Below are 23,772 nucleotides of genomic sequence, written 5' to 3'. Positions count from 1 at the left end.
GCATCCCTGCATGTGATTTCCTTTTGAAACTTTTATTACCTAGAGTAAATTAATATGGGGTTTTAGTAATAAAGGGATTTTGGTCTTAACATTTTATTGTGCAATATGTTCAAGATGTACTTGATTGTGTGTTTAGTCTGAAAGCAACTTATAAATGTGTAATAAAAATAATATGTTTTGACATAGATTTGTCATGTGTAAGTGTTTTGAATGTATCAAGGTTGGTGTTGGACATTATATGGAAAGTATCATTAACTGGCTCAATATCTTTTTCATGAGGTACACCATTATATGCAAATCATGTCCCCACTGTTTAATTTGGTAAGAATACAATAGATTTAGATTGACAGTGGAAACTCTTCTCTTTCGACATATGGATGCTATTCTATTGGTAGGTTTGCAGGTTTTGTGAAATTGGATTTTCACTTGGAGTGTTTTTAACACAGAAAGAGTAGTCTAAAGGGGCCCGCACACGGTGAGCATTTGGCGCGCGCCACTTGCACTGCACCATTTTCTCATCGTGTGCGGGGGTATTTTGGTGAGATTTTTGCCTCACGCGCGGCTGAGCAAAATTTCTCACGTGTTTGATTTTTTTGGTCTCTTGAGGCAAATGTCTCAGCGTGTGCGGGGTGCAAGCGCCGATTGCTCACGCCATGCTAACAATGCGCATGTGCCAGTAGCCGGAAACAAACAAAAATGGCAGCCCCCAGCGAAGTCAACAAAAATGTACACAGTTATAGTTAGTCTAATTGATTAACGTGGTCACCATTATCCATTACTATCAGAAAAAACAACAATATGTAATGTTTCCTTAAACACATGATCCCACAGTTCACAGTGCGTCCGCAAGGGGCCGGCGGGGAGGCAGCTCTGCTGAGCAAAGAGCGCATCGTTTGCGGGGAGCTGAGAAGCGCGAGCATCTGGCGCAGCGCAAGTGGCGCGCGCCAAATGCTCACCGTGTGCAGGCCCCTTAAGAGAAGAAGTAAAGCAACAAAATCATGACAGTGACAACAACTGATTGTGTAATGTATGTGATTGACAGTTTATTTCAGTATATACACCAAAATGTACCTGTTTGAATTGTGAATTGTGATATTTGAGCAATTGGAAGATAAATTACATTGATTGAAAACTGAATAAAATGAAATAATGTAAAAGTACATTTTTTTTTCAGAAATAAATTGTTTTATACATATGCATTGGTTTGTTCATTTTATTTAAAATGATTATTTTTAAGGACTAATTGTTTTAATAGTGACAGCAGTCAGTGGGAATGAAGAATATAAGTTAAAATAAACTAAGAATTAAATTAATTAAATTATTATACCTATATATTAGGTTATATATATATATTAGGTTGTAAACTTGATTGAAGGAAGTATGTGTACTTCCTAGATTTTTTGAGGAAAAAAAAAAGCTCAGTTAATTAGCTTAAATTCAACCATTAATTTTAGATTTCAGAAGTAGAAATGCCCACTTTGGCCACTTAAAAAAGGAATGAATGAATAAGAAAAAGCAAAATAGAAAGGTCAAAGGAAACTAACAAAAAATTCAAACTTAAAAAATATTTGGAATGAGAAAATTTAAAAAGCTCAGACATGGCTGCAGTGAATTCTTCATCTTGGCAAAATAAAATCTTACTGATCATTTTAAGTGATAGAATGATTTGGTATAATAAGAAGTCATGTCTGTAATGAGTCCAGGTATTGGCATGATATTTGTGGTTTGTCCCACTACTGGACATAACTTGTGTGTGTGTCCTTATTTCTTGTCCACACACCTTACACTGGGTTCACATACCTAGATCGATCTAACAGGATGGATCCACCTCCAATTTTTTTTTTTTCGCTACATTGCCTTCAGCTTAAACAGCTTAGATGTCTGGCACGCCTACTAGAGCTGCTAAACAAATTATCCCCTAGCAGCTTCAGGAGGCAAGACAGACATCTAATCCACTGAAGTTGATGGCAATTTAGTGAGAATCCCCAAGGAAATAGACCCATCCACAGTAACTGTTGTAATGCTCACGTACTGGATGTAAAAGGGTGTGGTTCCCAAGGAGAATCTTAACCAGAAATTTGTTCTAAATTTTTGGACCAAAATTTTACTTTCCTTTTATCCAACTAAATGAAGTATTACACCTGTATTATACCAAGAAAGGTGTGGCTGATTTATCATACCAATACTTAAATTATTTATATGAGATAAATATATGTACTACAATGCTTTACCTTGAACTGAAGTAAATGCTAAATGTTTGATTTACAAGTTACATTTTCAGGCCAAACGTCTTTTGTGAAGCCAGTCCTAATTTACAATAAAGTCATACAGTTTTTTTTTTTTTTTTTTTTTTTTTTTTGTGATTCAGGCATGTTTTAACTTTCTATAATACCAGTCTAGATGATGAATCAAATTCATGGAGTTTGTCAATTTTTGAAGGCCTCTTTCCAGACCAGCATGTTATGGCTTATATCCTTGTCCCTGTCTCGAGACGCGTATTTGTGCTTCAGGAAGTGTGCATACGTCCTTCAACTTGCCACTGGAAAATATGTTTATGCCCTTTTCAAGTGTTATGTCTCAATCATGGCACCCTTAAAAGACAACTATTATGTCATGTCCAAAGCTGTGTTAAAGAAAAAAGGTTTCCCGTCTAAATTGTAGTGTACAGACATGGAGCAGAAGACTTTCTTTGTTTATTTGATAAGTTCTCACTTTTGTTACCCTCTGGGAACCATTTCGGATATTATTTGGTGGTCAGTAACGCTGTAAAAGATGTGTGACATTTTGCCTCAGGATCATGTTTGCGTCATCAAATGAAGAGCATTAATGTCATAGTTGTAGTTGGTACACGTAATTCAACTGGTAATTCAAAAACCAGAGTAGTGTAAAAAGCCAAAAATGCAGAAAATATGAAAGTATTTTATTGACCTATTCTGAAAAAAGTATAAATAATAAACCTCCAAAGCATATTATAGAAAAAATTAATTAAAGTTCAATGCTGTCAATTTGCCCAATTTTAATTTTTGGGACTGCATTTCTTAGAATAACATTTCTTAGAATGACCAAAGGCTTACCGACAAGCAATTCTTTTACTTGAATATTTACACCAGCTCCACAGGCACAAACTAGTAATTTCCTGCTATATTGTACCAGTCTTTGTTTGGCTATTTAATGTGCATGGAAAAGAGAAATGACATTATAAGTAAAGTAAAGGCTCTCGCTTGGAGGGTGAGGGGGGTTGAATATCCAAAGTCTCCCATCCTCTTTGAATGTATGTTTCCATTCTATTTCACCATATTTTACAATGGTTATAATCTGTTGGAACATTTTTCAGATTATCTTAGAATTTATCAGTATGGTATGTTAAGTTTAGCCATGATTCATTTTCTTATTCATGAAATTCAATATTTCCCTTTCTTTTTCTTGTGATTTCAAAAATCCATCCTCTTTAAAAAAAATTATAGATGATATATTTTTACTAAAAAAAGTGTCATTAATGCAACTTGTCAAAACTTGAATGAAACTGAATAGTCTTTATAGTGTCATAAATTTAACCATTAAAAACAATGACCATAATTACATAGGTGATTTTTTAATGGCAGTGATAAATGACTGACGTATAGCAAACAACAGGAGCGACATATTTAACCCACACACTTGGTAAGATGACACACGGACAGAGACTGTCAAATACAGGGAAGTCAAATCTTGGCACTGTGTTAATTTGACCAAAGTCATTTCAACAACCCCCTGGAGCAGCTGGCATGGCAGGCCTCCATACATCCATATGCCTTGCCCCAAGACATGCTTCTTTACAAGTGGGCCCAGAGCATGTATAATTAGTGTAATCACTCTTGTACAGCTTTGGGGCATCAGTGCTATCACAGGTAAAACCTGTATGTTGATTAAATTTGTTAGGAGAGATTTACATCTTTAGGGCAAGAATACTGGAGCATAAATGTCTGGCAAGAGGCTTGCATTTTTTTATACACACAAGTTGAAGAGACTTCACTTTCTGACATACCTTTGTGCGTGTTGTAGGATCTTGACTTAAACTTGGACAATTGCTGAAGACCTTGGTGGAAAGTTAGAAAACTCTTCAGAATTTTATGTTAAAGTGCTAACAACATATGTGTAAAGATACATTTTTGATCTTCAAGTTTTTCATGTGAAAGAGGACTCCTGTATTGCAGAAAAGGAAAATTTATTAGTTATATATGATAAAGTACATGGGATTGGATCCAGAGATATGTTTCTACAGAGCCATTATTATCTTGCCAAAGAAAGACAAGTGTGAAACTTATTGCCGTCAGCTTTCAGGAGTTTGCTTCCAAAAAGATACAAAGTGGTAAGTTGATTAATACATTTAACCAAATGAGCTTATTCATAATTTTGATCATTTCATTAGTAATATTTAATTTAAGCTGATATACATACTTATACCTTCAGTCCTTGTACTATATTCATTTTGGCATCTGTTAGTGATGCATTCACATAATTTTTTCTGAAGAAAATAACTTTTTATATTCCATTACCAAAAGTGGAAGGGGGCGTTCTTATTTGTAGTAAACCCATCTGTAGTCTAAATAGCGGGACATCAACAAGCACAAACATGAATTTTTTCATTAGTTGTGTTTCTTTTTGAGTGTTCACAGCCTAAACGATGGAGAAAGGCGAGCCCTTTATGCTCCGTGTGAGTAACCCCACCTACAGTCTCACCAACAGGACAGAGAACGCCATACGAAAGCAGGATTCCAGGGACCTACTCTTCAACCCCAGGAGGAAAAGAAAGCGGTCAATCTGGACCCTGCGCAGATACAGGGTAGGTTTTGTAGTGTATTTCATTTTCTGGTATTAAATAAATCTGGAAAAGAAAAGGTATCACAAATAAGAGCAACTAGTGCATCCTATCGTGGCTGTATTAAGTAGAAACAAGCCCCTATTTTGCATGAATAATGAAACTGAAAATGAGGGCTTGACTTTAATGTGTTTAGGGGCTATCTTGTAATTCCCTGATCAGTAGTGACAGGCAAGGGATCATAAATAGCCACATCATAGGATTAATTAAGACAACCTATGAAGTAGTGTGGTATCAGTGGGAAAAATCTTCACTGACAGTTAATGCAATGCATCAATAACAACTAACACAACTACACCTTATACTTGGTCTTTATGGTATAAGGGCCATTCCTGAAAAAATTCACCTAGAAAATAAACCTAAATTTCATGTTTTTTTCTTTCTGTCAGCTCTAGCCTTACCAGTTAATTTCAAGAGTGTAAATGTGTAGAATTGTTAATTATTTTATCTGATGGACTGAAACAAAATAATATTTGTTAAATCTCATAAAGTCTTACTTAAATATTATATGATTGATATTCAAGTAGACCAGAGATGTGTTTACTATGTTTTATATGTCATCTAGCTAATGACACAAAACTCCTTGCAGTTGACGTCTTAGCCTCTGGACTAGTCATAAGAAATACTGTTTTGCATGTTGTACATGTATAGTTTGACGATTCTGTTTAGAATAACAACAACTTAGTGTCAATGGCAGAAAAGTATACGTAGGACTTGACATTATAACTAAATAAAACAAAAAGCAGGGCAGACTTTACATGGGTATTTATTAAGAGTAAAATTTTACCCAAAGATCATACAGCTGTAAAAATTTGACAACGGTGCTAAATTATAGTTCATTTCTACAATATTCTTACTAGGCTTAGCACAGGTAGGCTATTTTTAGTTAAAAAGTAGGCAGGTCTAAACAGTCTCAATTCCATATAACTCCATGATAGTGTATGTGTGGGTATGTGTTTGTGTGCGAGTGTGTGGTGTGTGTGTGTGTGTGTACGCATGCAGGCCCGTAGCCGGGGGGGGGGGAGGTTCGAAAGAACCGCCCCTTTTGCTGGGAAAAGGTCCACTTTGGGTAAAATTTGATCTAGGTACATGATGTATTTAGGGAAAAAGGTCCACTTTTTCAGAAAAAGAACCCCCCTTTTGAAATTGCTGGCTACAGGCCTGGCATGTGTATGCATGCATATATGTGTGCATGTATGTACGTGTATGTGTGTGACGTGAGATGGGTGAGCTTTCATAAAATCTGAAAGAAACAGCCTGTAGGTATTCACTGTGCTAGTGAATGTGCATACTGCACAAATGTTGATGACTGTAACATGTGATCCAGAAAGCTTATAGTAAATGTGAAGAAAAAAAATTGAATTTTCAAGTATTTTGTAATTGTTTTTGTCAGTTTCTGAGAAAAATGCTTATATTTTGAGAAACTTATTATAATATAATCCAAATAAACTGATGCCTTTCTGTTGCTGTTTTGTACATGAAGCCCAGAGTCCTAATTGTACCACCAGCGTTAGCGCTGGCGGTACACATGGTTTCGGTCTCGTCCGGATCGTTCCGCCGGCTCCGCCGGCTCCGCCGGCTCCGTTGGCTCCGCCGGCTCCGCCGGACGGCTACCGTTACCGCTTCTCCTCCTAGACGGTAAGGGCCACCGTACCCATCTCATGGATTTAGGTCACCTATAATCTCAACTCGTTCCACGTAAAATTTGGGCTTTGTCGGTATTGGGGTCTGGGTGTGGCACTCATTGCAATGCACCCTTGTCTAAAAATGGCAAAATTAAATGCTAATTATCTACCCTACGGAAGGAGTTATGGGAAAAATTTCTATAGACGGCTTTCCAAAAGTCATATGTGTAGATTTCAAATATACCCTTGGATTTGACCTTTGACCTCTACTTCAAGGTCAAATGGGCCAAAATTTTCAAAAAAATGAAATTTTTTACGAAAAAAATTTTTTTTGCCCTGTTATTCAGACACCACACAGACTTAACCAATAATATTATTGGAAAGTGTTACCCTTCAGGTCATCTTTCATCTCCATGAATTTGGGGTCAATCGGTGCATTTTCATGGGAGTAGCGGCCATAAGATACCGAAACTGAAAACTGTCTCTAATTTGGGAACCGTTAATGCTAGAGACCCATTCTTTTTAGCATTTTGTAGAGCATGTAAAGCCCAACACTAGAGGTGGTCTCGGTTTTTTTGTATTCCATACGGTTTTCGAGTTACGCTGTATCAAAAAGTACATATTGGTGGTAAAAGCAAAATGTGCAGTACGGTAATGGATAATAAATTTTGAACTCTGGAAAAACTAGAGGATCAGAGAGGCGATACCGCCTCCGAATATTGTACCACCAGCTGGAGCAAGCGCATTCGTATAGACCCCCACATACACAAAATAAGGGGTACAGCCACCAGTCTTGTGCTTGACAAGCTGTAAAAATGCAATCAACAAGAATTTTCAAAATATGCAAAAAATATATATAACTAAAAATGGTGCAATCAAAGTTAAGTTCATTGTAAGGTAGGTCAAAGGTCAATTTCAAGGTCACAGTAAATTGCCAGTATATGACTTCCTATCCAACTTCAATAGTAACTATGGACCTATCTCTGCCAGTTTTGGAGATAAAAGGGAAGCAAAATTTGCAAAGTTCAGTTCATGGTGAAAAGTAGGTCAAAGGTCAATTTCAAGGTCACAGTAAGATTGCCAGTATATGACTTCCTATTCAACTTCAATAGTAACTATGGACCTATCTCTGCCAGTTTTGGAGATAAAAGGGAAGCAAAATTTGCAAAGTTCAGTTCATGGTGAAAAGTAGGTCAAAGGTCAATTTCAAGGTCACATTTAGATTGCCAGTATATGACTTCCTATTCAACTTCAATAGTAACTATGGACCTATCTCTGCCAGTTTTGGAGATAAAAGGGAAGCAAAATTTGCAAAGTTCAGTTCATGGTGAAAAGAAGGTCAAAGGTCAATTTCAAGGACACAGTAAAATTGCCAGTATATGACTTCCTATGCAAGTTCAATAGTAACTATGGACCTATCTCTGCCAGTTTTGGAGATAAAAGGGAAGCAAATTTTGCAAAGTTCAGTTCAAGGTGAAAAGTAGGTCAAAGGTCAATTTCAAGGTCACAGTAAAATTGCCAGTATATGACTTCCTATTCAAGTTCAATAGTAACTATGGACCTATCTCTGCCAGTTTTGGAGATAAAAGGGAAGCAAAATTTGCAAAGTTCAGTTCATGGTGATAAGTAGGTCAAAGGTCAATTTCAAGGTCACAGTAAGATTGCCAGTATATGACTTCCTATTCAACTTCAATAGTAACTATGGACCTATCTCTGCCAGTTTTGGAGATAAAAGGGAAGCAAAATTTGCAAAGTTCAGTTCATGGTGAAAAGAAGGTCAAAGGTCAATTTCAAGGTCACAGTAAAATTGCCAGTATATGACTTCCTATCCAACTTCAATAGTAACTATGGACCTATCTCTGCCAGTTTTGGAGATAAAAGGGAAGCAAATTTTGCAAAGTTCAGTTCAAGGTGAAAAGTAGGTCAAAGGTCAATTTCAAGGTCACAGTAAAATTGCCAGTATATGACTTCCTATTCAAGTTCAATAGTAACTATGGACCTATCTCTGCCAGTTTTGGAGATAAAAGGGAAGCAAAATTTGCAAAGTTCAGTTCATGGTGATAAGTAGGTCAAAGGTCAATTTCAAGGTCACAGTAAGATTGCCAGTATATGACTTCCTATTCAACTTCAATAGTAACTATGGACCTATCTCTGCCAGTTTTGGAGATAAAAGGGAAGCAAAATTTGCAAAGTTCAGTTCATGGTGAAAAGTAGGTCAAAGGTCAATGTCAAGGTCACAGTAAGATTGCCAGTATATGACTTCCTATTCAACTTCAATAGTAACTATGGACCTATCTCTGCCAGTTTTGGAGATATAAGGGACTAAATGTTATAATTTTGGAGTTATAATTTTGGAGTTACCATAATGTGCCATAAATTTCCTACAGAAAAAATTAATTAAAATAAAGAAAAGGTCATTTTGGTCAAAGTTCTTGAAATGGGAGGTTCTCTGAAGTTGCAGAAGTTTAAATTTGATAAAATAATGTCATTTTTGACCACAAGTTGTCTGCTTTGCCAAGCATTATGTTTTATTTTTCCGGAGTTCAAAATTTATTATCCATTACCATACTGCACATTTTTACGGAAGCCGACTGGTGCCATATGTTGAAAAAAAAAATTATCTCGAAATTTCGAGATAGCATTTTTTTTGTTCAAATTTCAAAATACTATCTCGAAATTTCGAGATAAATTTTTTTGCTCAAATATCAAAATGCTATCTCGAAATTTCGAGATAATTTTTTTTTTGTTCAAATTTCAAAATGCTATCTCGAAATTTCGAGATAAAAATTTTTTTTGTTCAAATTTCAAAATAGTATCTCGAAATTTCGAGATAATTTTTTTTTCTACATATGGCACCAGTCGGCTTCCGTACATTTTCCTTTCACCACCAATATGTACTTTCTGATACAGCGTAACTCGAAAACCGTATGGAATACAAAAAAACCGAGACCACCTGCAGTGTTGGGCTTTACATGCTCTACAAAATGCAAAAAAGAATGGGTCTCTAGCATTAACGGTTCCCGAATTAGAGACAGTTTTCAGTTTCGGTATCTTATGGCCGCTACTCCTGTGAAAATGCACCGATTGACCCCAAATTCACGGAGATGAAAGATGACCTGAAGGGTAACACTTTCCAATAATATTATTGGTTAAGTCTGTGTGGCGTCTGAATAACAGGGCAAAAAAATTTTTTTTCGTAAAAAATTTCATTTTTTTGAAAATTTTGACCCATTTGACCTTGAAGTAAAGGTCAAAGGTCAAATCCGAGGGTATATTTGAAATCTACACATATGACTTTTGGAAAGCCGTCTATAGAAATTTTTCCCGTAACTCCTTCTGTAGGGTAGATAATTAGCATTTAATTTTGCCATTTTTAGACAAGGGTGCATTGCAATGAGTGCCACACCCAGACCCCAATACCGACAAAGCCCAAATTTTACGTGGAACGAGTTGAGATTATAGGTTACCTAAATCCATGAGATGGGTACGGGGGCCCTTACCGTCTAGGAGGAGAAGCGGTAACGGTAACATGGCGGCGGAGCCGGCGGAACGGACCGGACGGGACCGAAACCATGTGTACCGCCAGCGCTAACGCTGGTGGTAAATTTTTTTGTTCAAATTTCAAAATAGTATCTCGAAATTTCGAGATAATTTTTTTTTCTACATATGGCACCAGTGGGCTTCCGTACATTTTCCTTTCACCACCAATATGTACTTTTTGATACAGCGTAACTCGAAAACCGTATGGAATACAAAAAAACCGAGACCACCTCCAGTGTTGGGCTTTACATGCTCTACAAAATGCAAAAAAGAATGGGTCTCTAGCATTAACGGTTCCCGAATTAGAGACAGTTTTCAGTTTCGGTATCTTATGGCCGCTACTCCTGTGAAAATGCACCGATTGACCCCAAATTCACGGAGATGAAAGATGACCTGAAGGGTAACACTTTCCAATAATATTATTGGTTAAGTCTGTGTGGTGTCTGAATAACAGGGCAAAAAATTTTTTTTTCGTAAAAAATTTCATTTTTTTGAAAATTTTGGCCCATTTGACCTTGAAGTAAAGGTCAAAGGTCAAATCCGAGGGTATATTTGAAATCTACACATATGACTTTTGGAAAGCCGTCTGTAGAAATTTTTCCCGTAACTCCTTCCGTAGGGTAGATAATTAGCATTTAATTTTGCCATTTTTGGACAAGGGTGCATTGCAATGAGTGCCACACCCAGACCCCAATACCGACAAAGCCCAAATTTTACGTGGAACGAGTTGAGATTATAGGTGACCTAAATCCATGAGATGGGTATGGGGGGCCTTACCGTCTAGGAGGAGAAGCGGTAACGGTAGCCGTCCGGCGGAGCCGGCGGAGCCGGCGGAGCCGGCGGAGCCGGCGGAACGATCCGGACGAGACCGAAACCATGTGTACCGCCAGCGCTAACGCTGGTGGTACAATAAAACATAAGGCTTGGCAAAGCAGACAACTTGTGTTCAAAAATGACATTATTTCATCAAATTTGAACTTCTGAAACTTCACAGCACCTCCTATTTCAAGAATTTTGACCAAAATGACATTTTCTTTATTTTAATTAATTTTTTCTGTACGAAATTTAAGGCACATTATGGTAACTCCAAAATTATAACATCTAGTCCCTTATATCTCCTAAACTGGCAGAGATAGGTCCATAGTTACTATTGAAGTTGAATAGGAAGTCATATACTGGCAATCTTACTATGACCTTGAAATTGACCTTTGACCTACTTTTCACCATGAACTGAACTTTGCAAATTTTTCTTCCCTTTTATCTCCAAAACTGGCAGAGATAGGTCCATAGTTACTATTGAACTTGAATAGGAAGTCACATACTGGCAATCTAAATGTGACCTTAAAATTGACCTTTGACCTACTTTACACCATGAACTGAATTTTGCAAATTTTGCTTTCCTCTTATCTCCAAAACTGGCAGAGATAGGTCCGTAGTTACTATTGAACTTGAATAGGAAGTCATATACTGGCAATCTATATGTGACATTAAAATTGACCTTTGACCTACTTTTCACCATGAACTGAATTTTGCAAATTTTGCTTTCCTTTTATCTCCAAAACTGGCTGAGATAGGTCCGTAGTTACTATTGAATTGAATAGAAAGTCATATACTGGCAATCTAAATGTGACCTTAAAATTGACCTTTGACCTACTTTTCACCATAAACTGAACTTTGCAAAATTTGCTTCCCTTTTATCTCCAAAACTGGCAGAGATAGGTCCATAGTTACTATTGAACTTGAATAGGAAGTCATATACTGGCAATCTAAATGTGACCTTAAAATTGACCTTTGACCTACTTTTCACCATGAACTGAATTTTGCAAATTTTGCTTTCCTTTTATCTCCAAAACTGGCTGAGATAGGTCCGTAGTTACTATTGAACTTGAATAGGAAGTCATATACTGGCAATCTAAATGTGACCTTGAAATTGACCTTTGACCTACTTTTCACCATGAACTGAACTTTGCAAACTTTTCTGCCCTTTTATCTCCAAAACTGGCAGAGATAGGTCCATAGTTACTATTGAACTTGAATAGGAAGTCATATACTGGCAATCTAAATGTGACCTTGAAATTGACCTTTGACCTACTTTTCACCATGAACTGAATTTTGCAAATTTTGCTTTCCTCTTATCTCCAAAACTGGCAGAGATAGGTCCGTAGTTACTATTGAACTTGAATAGGAAGTCATATACTGGCAATCTATATGTGACATTAAAATTGACCTTTGACCTACTTTTCACCATGAACTGAATTTTGCAAATTTTGCTTTCCTTTTATCTCCAAAACTGGCTGAGATAGGTCCGTAGTTACTATTGAATTGAATAGAAAGTCATATACTGGCAATCTAAATGTGACCTTAAAATTGACCTTTGACCTACTTTTCACCATAAACTGAACTTTGCAAAATTTGCTTCCCTTTTATCTCCAAAACTGGCAGAGATAGGTCCATAGTTACTATTGAACTTGAATAGGAAGTCATATACTGGCAATCTAAATGTGACCTTAAAATTGACCTTTGACCTACTTTTCACCATGAACTGAATTTTGCAAATTTTGCTTTCCTTTTATCTCCAAAACTGGCTGAGATAGGTCCGTAGTTACTATTGAACTTGAATAGGAAGTCATATACTGGCAATCTAAATGTGACCTTGAAATTGACCTTTGACCTACTTTTCACCATGAACTGAACTTTGCAAACTTTTCTGCCCTTTTATCTCCAAAACTGGCAGAGATAGGTCCATAGTTACTATTGAACTTGAATAGGAAGTCATATACTGGCAATCTAAATGTGACCTTGAAATTGACCTTTGACCTACTTTTCACCATGAACTGAACTTTGCAAACTTTTCTGCCCTTTTATCTCCAAAACTGGCAGAGATAGGTCCATAGTTACTATTGAACTTGAAAAGGAAGTCATATACTAGCAATCTAAATGTGACCTTAAAATTGACCTTTGACCTACTTTACACCATGAACTGAATTTTGCAAATTTTGCTTCCCTTTTATCTCCAAAACTGGCTGAGATAGGTCTATAGTTACTATTGAAGTTGAATAGGAAGTCATATACTGGCAATCTAAATGTGACCTTGAAATTGACCTTTGACCTACTTTTCACCATGAACTGAACTTTGCAAACTTTTCTGCCCTTTTATCTCCAAAACTGGCAGAGATAGGTCCATAGTTACTATTGAACTTAAAAAGGAAGTCATATACTGACAATCTAAATGTGACCTTTAAATTGACCTTTGGCCTACTTTACACCATGAACTGAATTTTGCAAATTTTGCTTCCCTTTTTATCTCCAAAACTGGCTGAGATAGGTCTATAGTTACTATTGAACTTGAAAAGGAAGTCATATACTGGCAATCTAAATGTGACCTTAAAATTGACCTTTGACCTACTTTACACCATGAACTGAATTTTGCAAATTTTGCTTTCTTTTTATCTCCAAAACTGGCTGAGATAGGTCCGTAGTTACTATTGAACTTGAATAGGAAGTCATATACTGGCAATCTAAATGTGACCTTAAAATTGACCTTTGTCCTACTTTTCACCATAAACTGAACTTTGCAAATTTTGCTTCCCTTTTATCTCCAAAACTGGCAGAGATAGGTCCATAGTTACTATTGAACTTTAATAGAAAGTCATATACTGGCAATCTAAATGTGACCTTGAAATTGACCTTTGACCTACTTTTCACCATGAACTGAATTTTGCAAATTTTGCTTCCCTTTTATCTCCAAAACTGGCTGAGATAGGTCCATAGTTACTATTGAAGTTGAATAGGAAGTCCTATACTGGCAATCTAAGTGTGACCTTGAAATTGACCTTTGACCTACTTTTTATCATGAACTGAACTCTGCTAATTTCTTTCTCTTTTAACTTCAAACTTGACAGAGATAGGTCCATAGTTACTCTTGAACTTGAATAGGAAGTCATATACTGGCAATTTACTGTGACCTTGAAATTGACCCTTGACCTACCTTACGAAGAACTTAAATTTGATTGTACCATATATATTTTTTGCAATAGTTAAAAAATTCTTGTTGATTGCATTTTTACAGCTTGTCAAGCACAAAACTGGTGGCTGTGTCCCTTATTTTGTGTATGTGGGGGTCTATACGAATGCGTTTGCTCCAGCTGGTGGTACAATATTTGGAGGCGGTATCGCCTCTCTGATCCTCTAGTTTGTAAATGCCATTTGCCATAGAAGCTATTTGTCAGTCTTTAAGGCCAGTGGTTTGTCTTTAAGGATTGCTTTTAGTTAATTGAGTTCAAGATCAACTCTCAATCATCTGCACTATTTCTTAGAGTCAAGACGACAAATATAGCACAGGGACTCATCCACTCGTTCAAGATAACAGTTTCTGAAAAATTAATTTGAAGTCAAATCCTTTGACGTACATGATAACAGTGTTTTCAAAGAAATTCCATCTTTTGATATGAAAAGCTTTTAAAAAATCATTAGGCCAGTTAAATGGTTCTATGAAAACCCTAGCCTACTAAGACTTACATTTTAATTTTTTTCATTGATCAATTGATCAGAATCCTTTATTGATTGTATGACTATAAGGCACATGTAGGTAAGTGGGGGCGGGGGAATTGATCTTAATTCAAAGATTTTATTCCCTCTTTTTGAAATTATTACAGTGCTATTCCCTTTTGAAGTATGCTGTTTAAAATTTACTTACAATTTATTATTTATTTATTACTATTATTAGTGTTATAAGGCATGTTCATTGATATTTCTTTTGTTTTTCAATGTTCAGATAGAGAGAGAAAAAGGAAACAATACCAGCTCTTGTTAAATTTGCAAAAAAAAAAAAAAAAAAAGGAAAAATGTTTATTTAATTTGAGTTCCTTGGATAGATATGATATTGTAGCCTATTAGGTTTGATAAAGTGCCATCATAACATGCATGTGTGTGTCTTTAATTTGAGACAAAACTTTTTAAATCTTTTAAAAACAACTATGATATTAACTTTTGGTTTGTTTTTACAATAATTAATAACAAATGTTTCATTTAAAATCTTTTAAACAATAACACACAATAATTTTCTTTATGCAAAAACCTTAACATTAGCTAATACTTCTTATTGTCCAAACACTAAGAATAACGAAAAAAAAAAAGTGGAAGTTGACACCAATATTTGTTCTGCTCTAGATATTAATTTAATCATACACTACTCAAATGTTATGCTTTAACTTGTTTGTGTTGTGGAAGTTTTCTATCTTTCTCTCTAAGAAAACGTCTCTTGGATCCCCTTGTTTATGCAAAAATTGATCAGAATTAATTTTTTCCTGCTCATATTTCATGGTTCATCTGAAGTTGAGGAGTTGCGCCAAGGGGCATTCTGCCTCCTTGAACTCTCAACACTGTCACAGCACACATTCATTTCTTTGGAATTTGAATCAATATCTAAATGAATGAATGAATGTGTTGACTGTTCCCTGGTGGATTTTGTCCAGAAAATATTTCTTAAATGAAGCGTTTTTGATGTCATTGCTGTTGGTCAGTATGGATGAAGTGGTTTGTTTATCTCTGAAAAAGTTTGGTAATTGGTTGCTATACTGACTGATTAAAAAGTGTCAGAGTTCGATAGTCAGGTTAAGTGCCCTAGTTATTGGATGTGAAAGTGAGATTGTTTTCCCAAACAGCTTCAGCACAGTCAATTAATATGTGTACCAAGTAAAGGGAAAAGTTTGTAGAGATGCATTTAAAGTTGCTGCTTGACAAGACTTTCATATAGATGAAACTGCCTACCCAGAAATGTTAGTATTGAATGAGAGTGTGTATTGGGAGGGGGGGGGGGGGGTTACATGTGTGTTTGTTTGGGGTAGGATGGTGGTCCTGGGATTACATAATAGAGGCATTCCTTATATTTTCTGACCTTCCAATTAAATCAGTATTAATACCAAATAACATGTTTCTCATTGACAATCTTACCAAAGTTTTTTTAAGTCTCCTGCTGCTTTAAGACCAGTTTTGATTGATGAGGTACAGTGGACTACAGACATCATGGAGTAGTTGGTGGGAGTGATGATACTATCTTGTCACTTTGAATAATAGGATATGCTAAGTGCCTGTTAATCAATGGTATTGACCCTGAATGCATGGTGGTTTTTGTGGTTTTGGACGCCAAGGAGTTTGCTGGCAAAATTTGAAGGTTTGTGGTGTATTGTGTTTTCTTGGTGAGTAGTAGGGAAACTTTTTTTTTTTTTTTGTGTGTGTGTCAAAGTGAATGGCTTGAAGATTTTAAGTTGATACTGGTATGAAGGTTTTTCTTCATGACTACAAAAAATTCTTTGTTTATTTGTTTGTTTGTTTTCTTAACTCCAACTCAAAGTTCAGAATTTTGGAATTTTAGAGTTTTGTTAGTCACATTTACTGAATGCTTTAAAGTCTTTGTTTTTGTAAATGTTGTTATGTTAAAAGATGTTTTGATCTAAGTGCACTGTGCTTTTTTTTGCTTGGGTTTTGAGGTCTTTGAACTGATCTCTGAAATTTGTTTCATAATCTTGAAAAATACTCATTTTTACTTCTTTACAATTAGGTTTTTACCAAATTTTCCAGCTAACATAACAAAGATGATTTCATTTTTGTAGTGTTGCAGGTATTTTTTTATGACAGGAAAAGACATCCTAAATACTTCACATTTGAATATGATTGGTGCAAAATTATTTTATAGCATTGCCAAGTTTGAATATTGTTTCACACCATAGCAAAGCCCCTTGATTAAATTGTGTTGATCTTGCAGGTTTTGACTTTCAAGGGTGGCATTTTAGATGCATGATATTGTGGGGTATGGGGACCAGTCATTCTTAAAAACTTATACTATACCAAATTAACAATATTGCAAATTTAACTGTGCATTGGTATCTATCTGATTTTAGCACTCAAACCATTTGAAAGAGATAAATCATGCACTCATGCATGTGCACAGAGGAGGGTGGTATCTCATAATATTGGAATATGAATATTAAGTATCAGATACACCAAGTTATTTATGTACCACAAATCTTTATGTAATAACAATTATACCATTAGGCTTCAAGTTAAAAATGTTTCATTAACTTGGTACATGGATCATATCTGATATAAAACACAAACTTATGGTATGAAAACATTCCAGCTTGTGTTATATAATTATCATACTGGTATATGATAGGCTCTCATTTGTCTGATGGCTTTTAGGCTTTCTCCTGTCTAAGTTGGCACACATTGGAACATGCCCTATGTAGAAGCCTGTGAATCCTATCTCAAATCAATTCCAGTTATTGGATTACTGATGGTCTACTGTTCAGAACCTTCTACATCATTTGTTTAATGGGGCACTCAGGATCAGATTAGAGGAAGAAAATTGGATTTGAAGAGTTCATTTACTGTCATGCACAACATTAACCCAGGGACTGTAACCTTATCGGGACACATTTTTGATATTTGTCCCTGTTGATTCAGACAAGTGACATTTTTGGATGTAAATGGATCCAAAATGTGCCGATTGTCAGAGAACCAGATTGCTTTAGGAGGCAATATTTAGTTCCTCTGAATGTGTATGGTTACGAACAAAAATGTGCGGAGTGTGCATGGTATTTGTTAAGGTGTATGGGGTGAATTACTTCTTGGTAAAAAGAATTTTTACCATTCTTCAGTTGAATGTAACCCCTGATGTCTTGTGTACATGTAACACATGCTATAGTATGATTTTAAAAAAAAAACAACTCTTCATCATCTTTCTAAATTATGTTTGGTGAAAATTAAGTTTTTTTTTTTTTTTTTTTTTTCATCTATTATCATAATGAGCCTCTTTCTGTAATCTTGAACTATTAAGTTAAACTGATGAACTGATAAATTTTCTAATTTTCTTAATGCTCATATGTAAATAATTGTATGTAGTTTATAATGTACAACACCTATTTTGACACAAAATATGTGCCCCCTATGTATTAAAATGTGCAGCATTTGGTATCCCAGACATGATATATATATCTTGTTCAAAAGTGCCTGCATAAACTACCAAATTTTCAGAAATCATTTCCTCCTCGCCATGAATTTTTACGAGCTCCTGAAGATCCTCAGCTGGAAGCAACTTCTAATCAATGGCCAAATAGATGAGCCACATTTAGGCCTACCCTATTGATAGGTTGTTCGACGAGATGTAATAGTCAATTAAATTTTTATTTTAAAAAGTGATAATGACACAGTCTGCTTAGATTAACCCATAGGTATAGCTTTACCTCATTTGCATTACCATAATATTTTGTGTGTTGACAGAATGATTAGATTGCCTTTTTATGGTTAGAAATGATATTTACAGTCTGTTGAGATAAACATCCTAAGCGAAGCTTTGCCTCATTGGCATCACAGTGATGTTGGGCTATGGGAAAAATAGTGATTAGATTGGCCTTTCATGGTTAGAAATGATAAACCACAGTCTTCTGAGAGACAGATCCTAAGCTAGCCTGTCATAACTTGACTGGAAATACAAACATTGATGAATAGATTTCATGGTCTATTATACTTTTAAGTTTATTAATTGTCCTATGATTCTTTGGGCATTCTGTATAGATGCAATGTAGATATGAGGTTAATGCCAGTGAGAATCATCCCTATAGACTTGGGGAGTCCTAATGGACCTGCCTGCCTTGATTAATACCGAGATATTCCAAAAGTACGCAGACCTTCTATCACATTAATTATGGGGTCGCTGTCCCAGGTGGGATGAGTACAGCTGACTTTTGCTGACAAAATGCATTAGGAAAAGTCAAATGTTGAGAATTAAAAGATTTGAGATTTAGGGGCTGCCTGGATTTTAGCGAGGTATGTGACCTTTTTCTTAGGTACGTAGTATTAGGTAGTATTGTTACCTTAGTTTGTTCTGTTTGGTGTTTTGAAAAAGGAAAATGATATAATGAATTGAAAAGTTGAATGGTGAGCTTCATCTTCGAAGGGAACTGTTTTTATCAAATGAAAATTTTTAACAGCACTGCTCTTTAACCCTAGAATTTTCCAATAATGTTGGCTTAATATGCAACGTACAGCACCTTTGGCAGAAAAAGATGATTAGATCAAAACAAGTACCAGAATCAGGATTTACTGAGAGGTGTAATGATCAAATTTTTCCGTACCATCTGGAACTGCATGTATGTTCACTGTTAATCCTATATCACATAAATCATATGATTCTTGCATGAATGTAAGGACTGATCCCCCACTCATGTACGCTTTTAGCTAGGGCGCACTCAGATTTAAACAATGTACTAGCTAGTTCAACTCAGTGGGCATTTTTGTTAAATTGCAATCAGTCGAATCGGCTTAATCAGCACACAATAGTTGTACGTATCCCCTAGCTGCATATACTATGGGAGGCATGTCAGACAATTAAGCTGATTCCACTGATTGCACTCAGCAAAAAAATCCCCCATGAGTTGGACTCACCCATCTAGTATGATGCTTCCATCTGAATGTTGTCTAACTGTGTTCTGGGTCTTCTGGAAGACAGTCAGATTTTTAAGTTTATGTGAGGAGTGTCTAATTTTTTTGTTGGAAGATGGTCAAAAATGGAGAATGGACCAACAAAGATAATTTGGATGACTGTCAGAAAATCTCTGGATCTGCCCCTGTCAAAGGCCCTTAAACACATAATTACTATAGAGAGTTGTACTCCAGTTCTCCATAGGTTCAATTCCTGCTGTTTAGGTAAAGATAATTAATAGATCTTGTGTTTGGGGGGGGGGGGGGGGGAGGGGGGAGTTTTTATATAAAAGCTGGGCAATTAAGTTGTCAATCTCACAAGGTAGACTGGTCCAGTGAAGTGTTTCATTTGCTGTGCAAAAGGTGTTAATTAACTTGCAGCTTGACAAAGTAACACCAGCTGACGGAGTTAGCAGATAACATGTTTTGATAAGATAAAGGAAGAGAGGTGTGCTCTGCTGTGTAGAAGGTGGTGAATATTGTCACAGTTCTTTGTGGTTCTTTGATATTTATGTAATTAGTGACATTTTAGCCTGTAATACCTCATTAGTTTCATTTTGTGAAAGAAAGTTTCATGTGGGTTCTTACGAAAAAATAATTGCCAATTCTAGAAATGTTGCGTGTATGTATGTCATGAACTAAGTGAGAGACGCTGAAATGCCAGTTAAATTCTTATTTTTAAAACTTTTCCTGCACTGTTTTGAAAATCCAAAGGGATCCTGATACTGCCACTTGTACATGTACATGCACACTTTTAAGCTTAGAGAACAAACAAAACAAATCCCCAAATATTCTACATTTGTCTAAGTTGTATGACTAATTATCTCAATTTTTGACTGATAACAAGTCAATAATAGAAAACAAAATCTAAGGTTTTATCTAATTTTATTTTTATCAAAGAAAAGTCTTTATGGTAGTGGCACATACAATGGGGTATGAAATAACAGGTAATACAGCAACAATGTGTGCAGAACTAAAAAGTTACATACCCAGTGAAAGGAAAGCTTATGAGAACATTAACAGCTGATAAGTTTCAATCAATTTTTTTTCCTGTATGAATTATCACCAATAGGACCACTGTGGTTGTTTGATAAAGGAACTACAAAAATGTCTCGCGTGATTCAGCACTTCTTTGGAACGCAAATTAAATCACATTATTACGTGATCAGTCAGGAAAAAAGAAAACAAGTGTTTTTTTGTTGGAATGCTATTTCCTAACTCCCTATTTGCAGGTTTTGTTGGTGCCCTAGCCATCTGACTGCATAAAAGGAGATAAAAGTATAGTATTTGCAGGTACTCATCCTATATTTCATGAGAGTTATTCTAATTCAGTTATGGGAATTAATTTCTGGCGAGAAGGTTGATTCAGAAATGATTCAAGTTCTGTGCATTGGAAGAGTTTTCGCAGGACTCTAACATTCATGAAGTCAGTGGTTGCTCCTGGAGGACAAAAACTCGGACCGCATGTCAGTCAGTTTCTTATTTGAATGTCCTATTTTCATTGATGTTCCAATGGGAAAACTACATGCTAAGCTCTCTGGCATTGTTTTTATTAAGAGAAATTTTAATACAGTGTCACAGCAGGCAACAAGTAGTGCTGCAGTTGGTCTACATGGAAACCGTGTTTTTTACACTTACAAATTTAGTGACTATGTATTGTCTGGAATCTGACAAAGTCATTTATCCCAGTTGATACATATTCTTCAAATGCCAACTGTAATGTTAAAAAAAAACCTTGTTGTTTACCAAACATAACTTGGCACATGCAAAATGAAAAAAAATCAGGGACATTTGAGCTTGATTTTAAAAAAATCACCAAAGACTTCAGAATATCTTATTAGTGAATTTTTATGATGAGTAACACAAGGGGAAAATATTGGGATAGATTTTCCATGGCGATTTAGATTCACCAATGAATTGGTGGAAAAATGTTCAACATGAAGTTGCCCTAGAGACAGTATGTTGTCAGATAGAGCATTGGAAAAAAAATCTGGAGACTTCAATCCTGGCATTAATTTGCTCTATATTCATTTCACAGTGATTTTGTGTATGACTGTGTGGGGAGAGATTCTCAAGATGGAGCTTGTTTGAGCCAGCTGGCTTTACTTTTCACTGCCAGGTGCTTTAGGTAGATGTTACAGCAAAAAATCCTGCAGGTCATTGGCAATCACGCTTGGAATCTTTTGATTTCTGAACCTGCATGTTTTTTAATGCACACTCACATACTGATTTGTTACAGAATAAATCAGGTTTTTTTTTCCAAGTATGGACAGCAAAAAGGATCTTTTCTCCAGGCTTGTTTAACTTCAAGTGGGTTTAGACGTCAAGGTAAAGTTAAAAGGAAATTTAAGTCATCGCCAAGTTAATTCGTTTCACATTTAAAAGAAGGAGGTCATGATGCTTTAGAGATTCATTGAGAGAGAAGGCAGTCTGAAATGCTGAAGGATGCAATGAATGGCATTCAACTGAAAACGATGACTATTTGTTGAGAGTTAAGTGTGAAAAACTGATTTTATGGTGAGCCAGAGTCAATTTGTTGGAATTCAGATTACGGTAAATGAAAATGTGGCTACCATTTAAATCACTGGGGAGCCAGTGTATGTAGTACAAATACAGAGTTAAGGCCAAGAAAATCGGGATTGTATACATGCAATAAAAGCATCCATGTATCAAGTCAACAGGGAAGATTACTGGTATTAGGAACTTATAAACAATTTAAACCATGCACAGGTTTATCCAGTGTATTCAAGTTACTTTGTAAGTACACACAGTTTTAATGCCAAATCGAAATAGCTATTACTGACAGTTCCAGTGCTCTTTCACACACTGGACATAAAAGCATATCAGGAAAATGCACACGTAGATCAGAGAAGTTTCAGAGGAAGATATTTGTTATTAATTTAAAGTAACCAGGAATATGAAGGTAGAGTATTAGCCAGGAATGCACATCTTTTAGGATCGTTATTTACATTCACAATACATTGGAGGAAATCTAGGACAAAGGGCTGGGATTTTACCCTGTTCATTTGGAGGAAGTAGAACAGTGTGTTCACTGACAGAACTATTTGACTGGATTGATATTATTAAAGGTCACTCACAGGAGACATTTCTTGTGGGTCTCCTTTTCTTCCAGCTAGGTTAATTAGCACTGATATAAATGTTCTTGTATGGATAGTGCATTCTCAGATGGGCACTTAACAGCAGACATTGAGTACAGAGACTTAAAGCCAGAATTATTATTATTATATTATTATATATTATCTCTCTTGTTAAGGAAAGACCTGTTTATTTAATTGTCAAAATGATAGAAAGCAGATTTAGTAGCTGTGGATGGATTATTCATAGTTGGAAATGGTCAAAATTTCAAATTTGATTTAACAATGAATATTTCTGACTTTAAATTTATCTGAAAAGAAAAGGGCGAGAAAACTTGAGTGCAATCAAAGATAATTAGCAGAGACACAGCTCAGTGTTGTAAAGGATATAGCCTAGACTGACATGCAGTTGAAGTCATTTCATTACTGAAGGAAAACAAGCAGCTAGAGCTCTACATATCTATGCTGTATAGACAATTACGTAAGACGGAGGTGTTTTAACAAGAAGTTTCCATGACTGCAGAAGTCGTGATGCAGGGTTGTCTGGATAAACAAGTGTAACTGGAATTTGACATCTGAAGCTGGATATTGGAAATGATAGGAACTAGTAATGTACCTAGATTTTAATGTATAAAAACTGATGCTCATATACTATAAAAAATGTGAAAGCTTGTACTGAGAGCTGAATTCAGGCTTGAGCTCTCACTGTAACTGGGATTTGTACTCATAGGAAGCTGGGTTTCAGTTGTTATGAGATGGAGAAGCATGAACTACGTCATGGTTTATGAGACATTGGAAAGACAATTTAATCTCTTAAAGCAAATGAGCAAACCAAAGGTCATAGAAAATTGCAGTGTTGACCATCTAATGAAAAGTTAACACAATTTGTCATTAGCAAAAAGGCAAAATGAGTTTTCGTCAGCATCGTCGTCATCGTCACTCCAAAGGCCACTCTGGATTTATGAACAGCTTGCGGAGGTTGTCCCGAGTTCCTGTCCCAACCTTAGAGTTACGGGACAGCCTTCACATAGATGCTCGCAGGGTAAGTCAACAAAGAACATTTTGCACCTAAAGAATAAATCCAAATTCATTACACTTTTGCACGTCACTGCTTTACAATTATCTTAAATGTTTTCAGTCTGATTTATGATTTTTTTTTTTTTTTTTTTTTGCA

At 35.8% G+C, this 23,772-nt stretch overlaps 1 protein-coding gene across 7 annotated transcripts in view; it reads left to right on the top strand.

The window, feature by feature from the left end:
• Nucleotides 1–23,772, top strand: part of LOC106151524 (adenylate cyclase type 2-like) — a 63,206-nt gene that overhangs the window by 5,041 nt on the left and 34,393 nt on the right. For 2 of the 7 annotated variants that reach the window (XM_087010501.1, XM_087010498.1), the window contains exons 2-3: nucleotides 3,938–4,348; nucleotides 4,647–4,822. In XM_087010501.1, coding sequence (XP_086866627.1) covers nucleotides 4,664–4,822 — 159 coding nt within the window. In that variant the 5' untranslated portion in view covers nucleotides 3,938–4,348; nucleotides 4,647–4,663. Of the gene's footprint in view, nucleotides 1–3,937; nucleotides 4,349–4,646; nucleotides 4,823–18,601; nucleotides 18,850–19,952; nucleotides 19,973–20,330; nucleotides 23,641–23,772 lie in introns of those variants that run through there. The other 5 variants (XM_087010500.1, XM_087010499.1, XM_087010503.1 and 2 more) reach the window with 5 other exon arrangements.

Source organism: Lingula anatina, chromosome 4, assembly GCF_051362555.1.
Source record: "Lingula anatina isolate TDL-2025a chromosome 4, LinAna3.0, whole genome shotgun sequence".
Lineage (NCBI taxonomy): Eukaryota > Metazoa > Brachiopoda > Lingulata > Lingulida > Lingulidae > Lingula > Lingula anatina.
The sequence above is the reverse complement of the archived record's forward strand: the minus strand, read 5'-3'. Positions and strand labels throughout refer to the sequence as shown.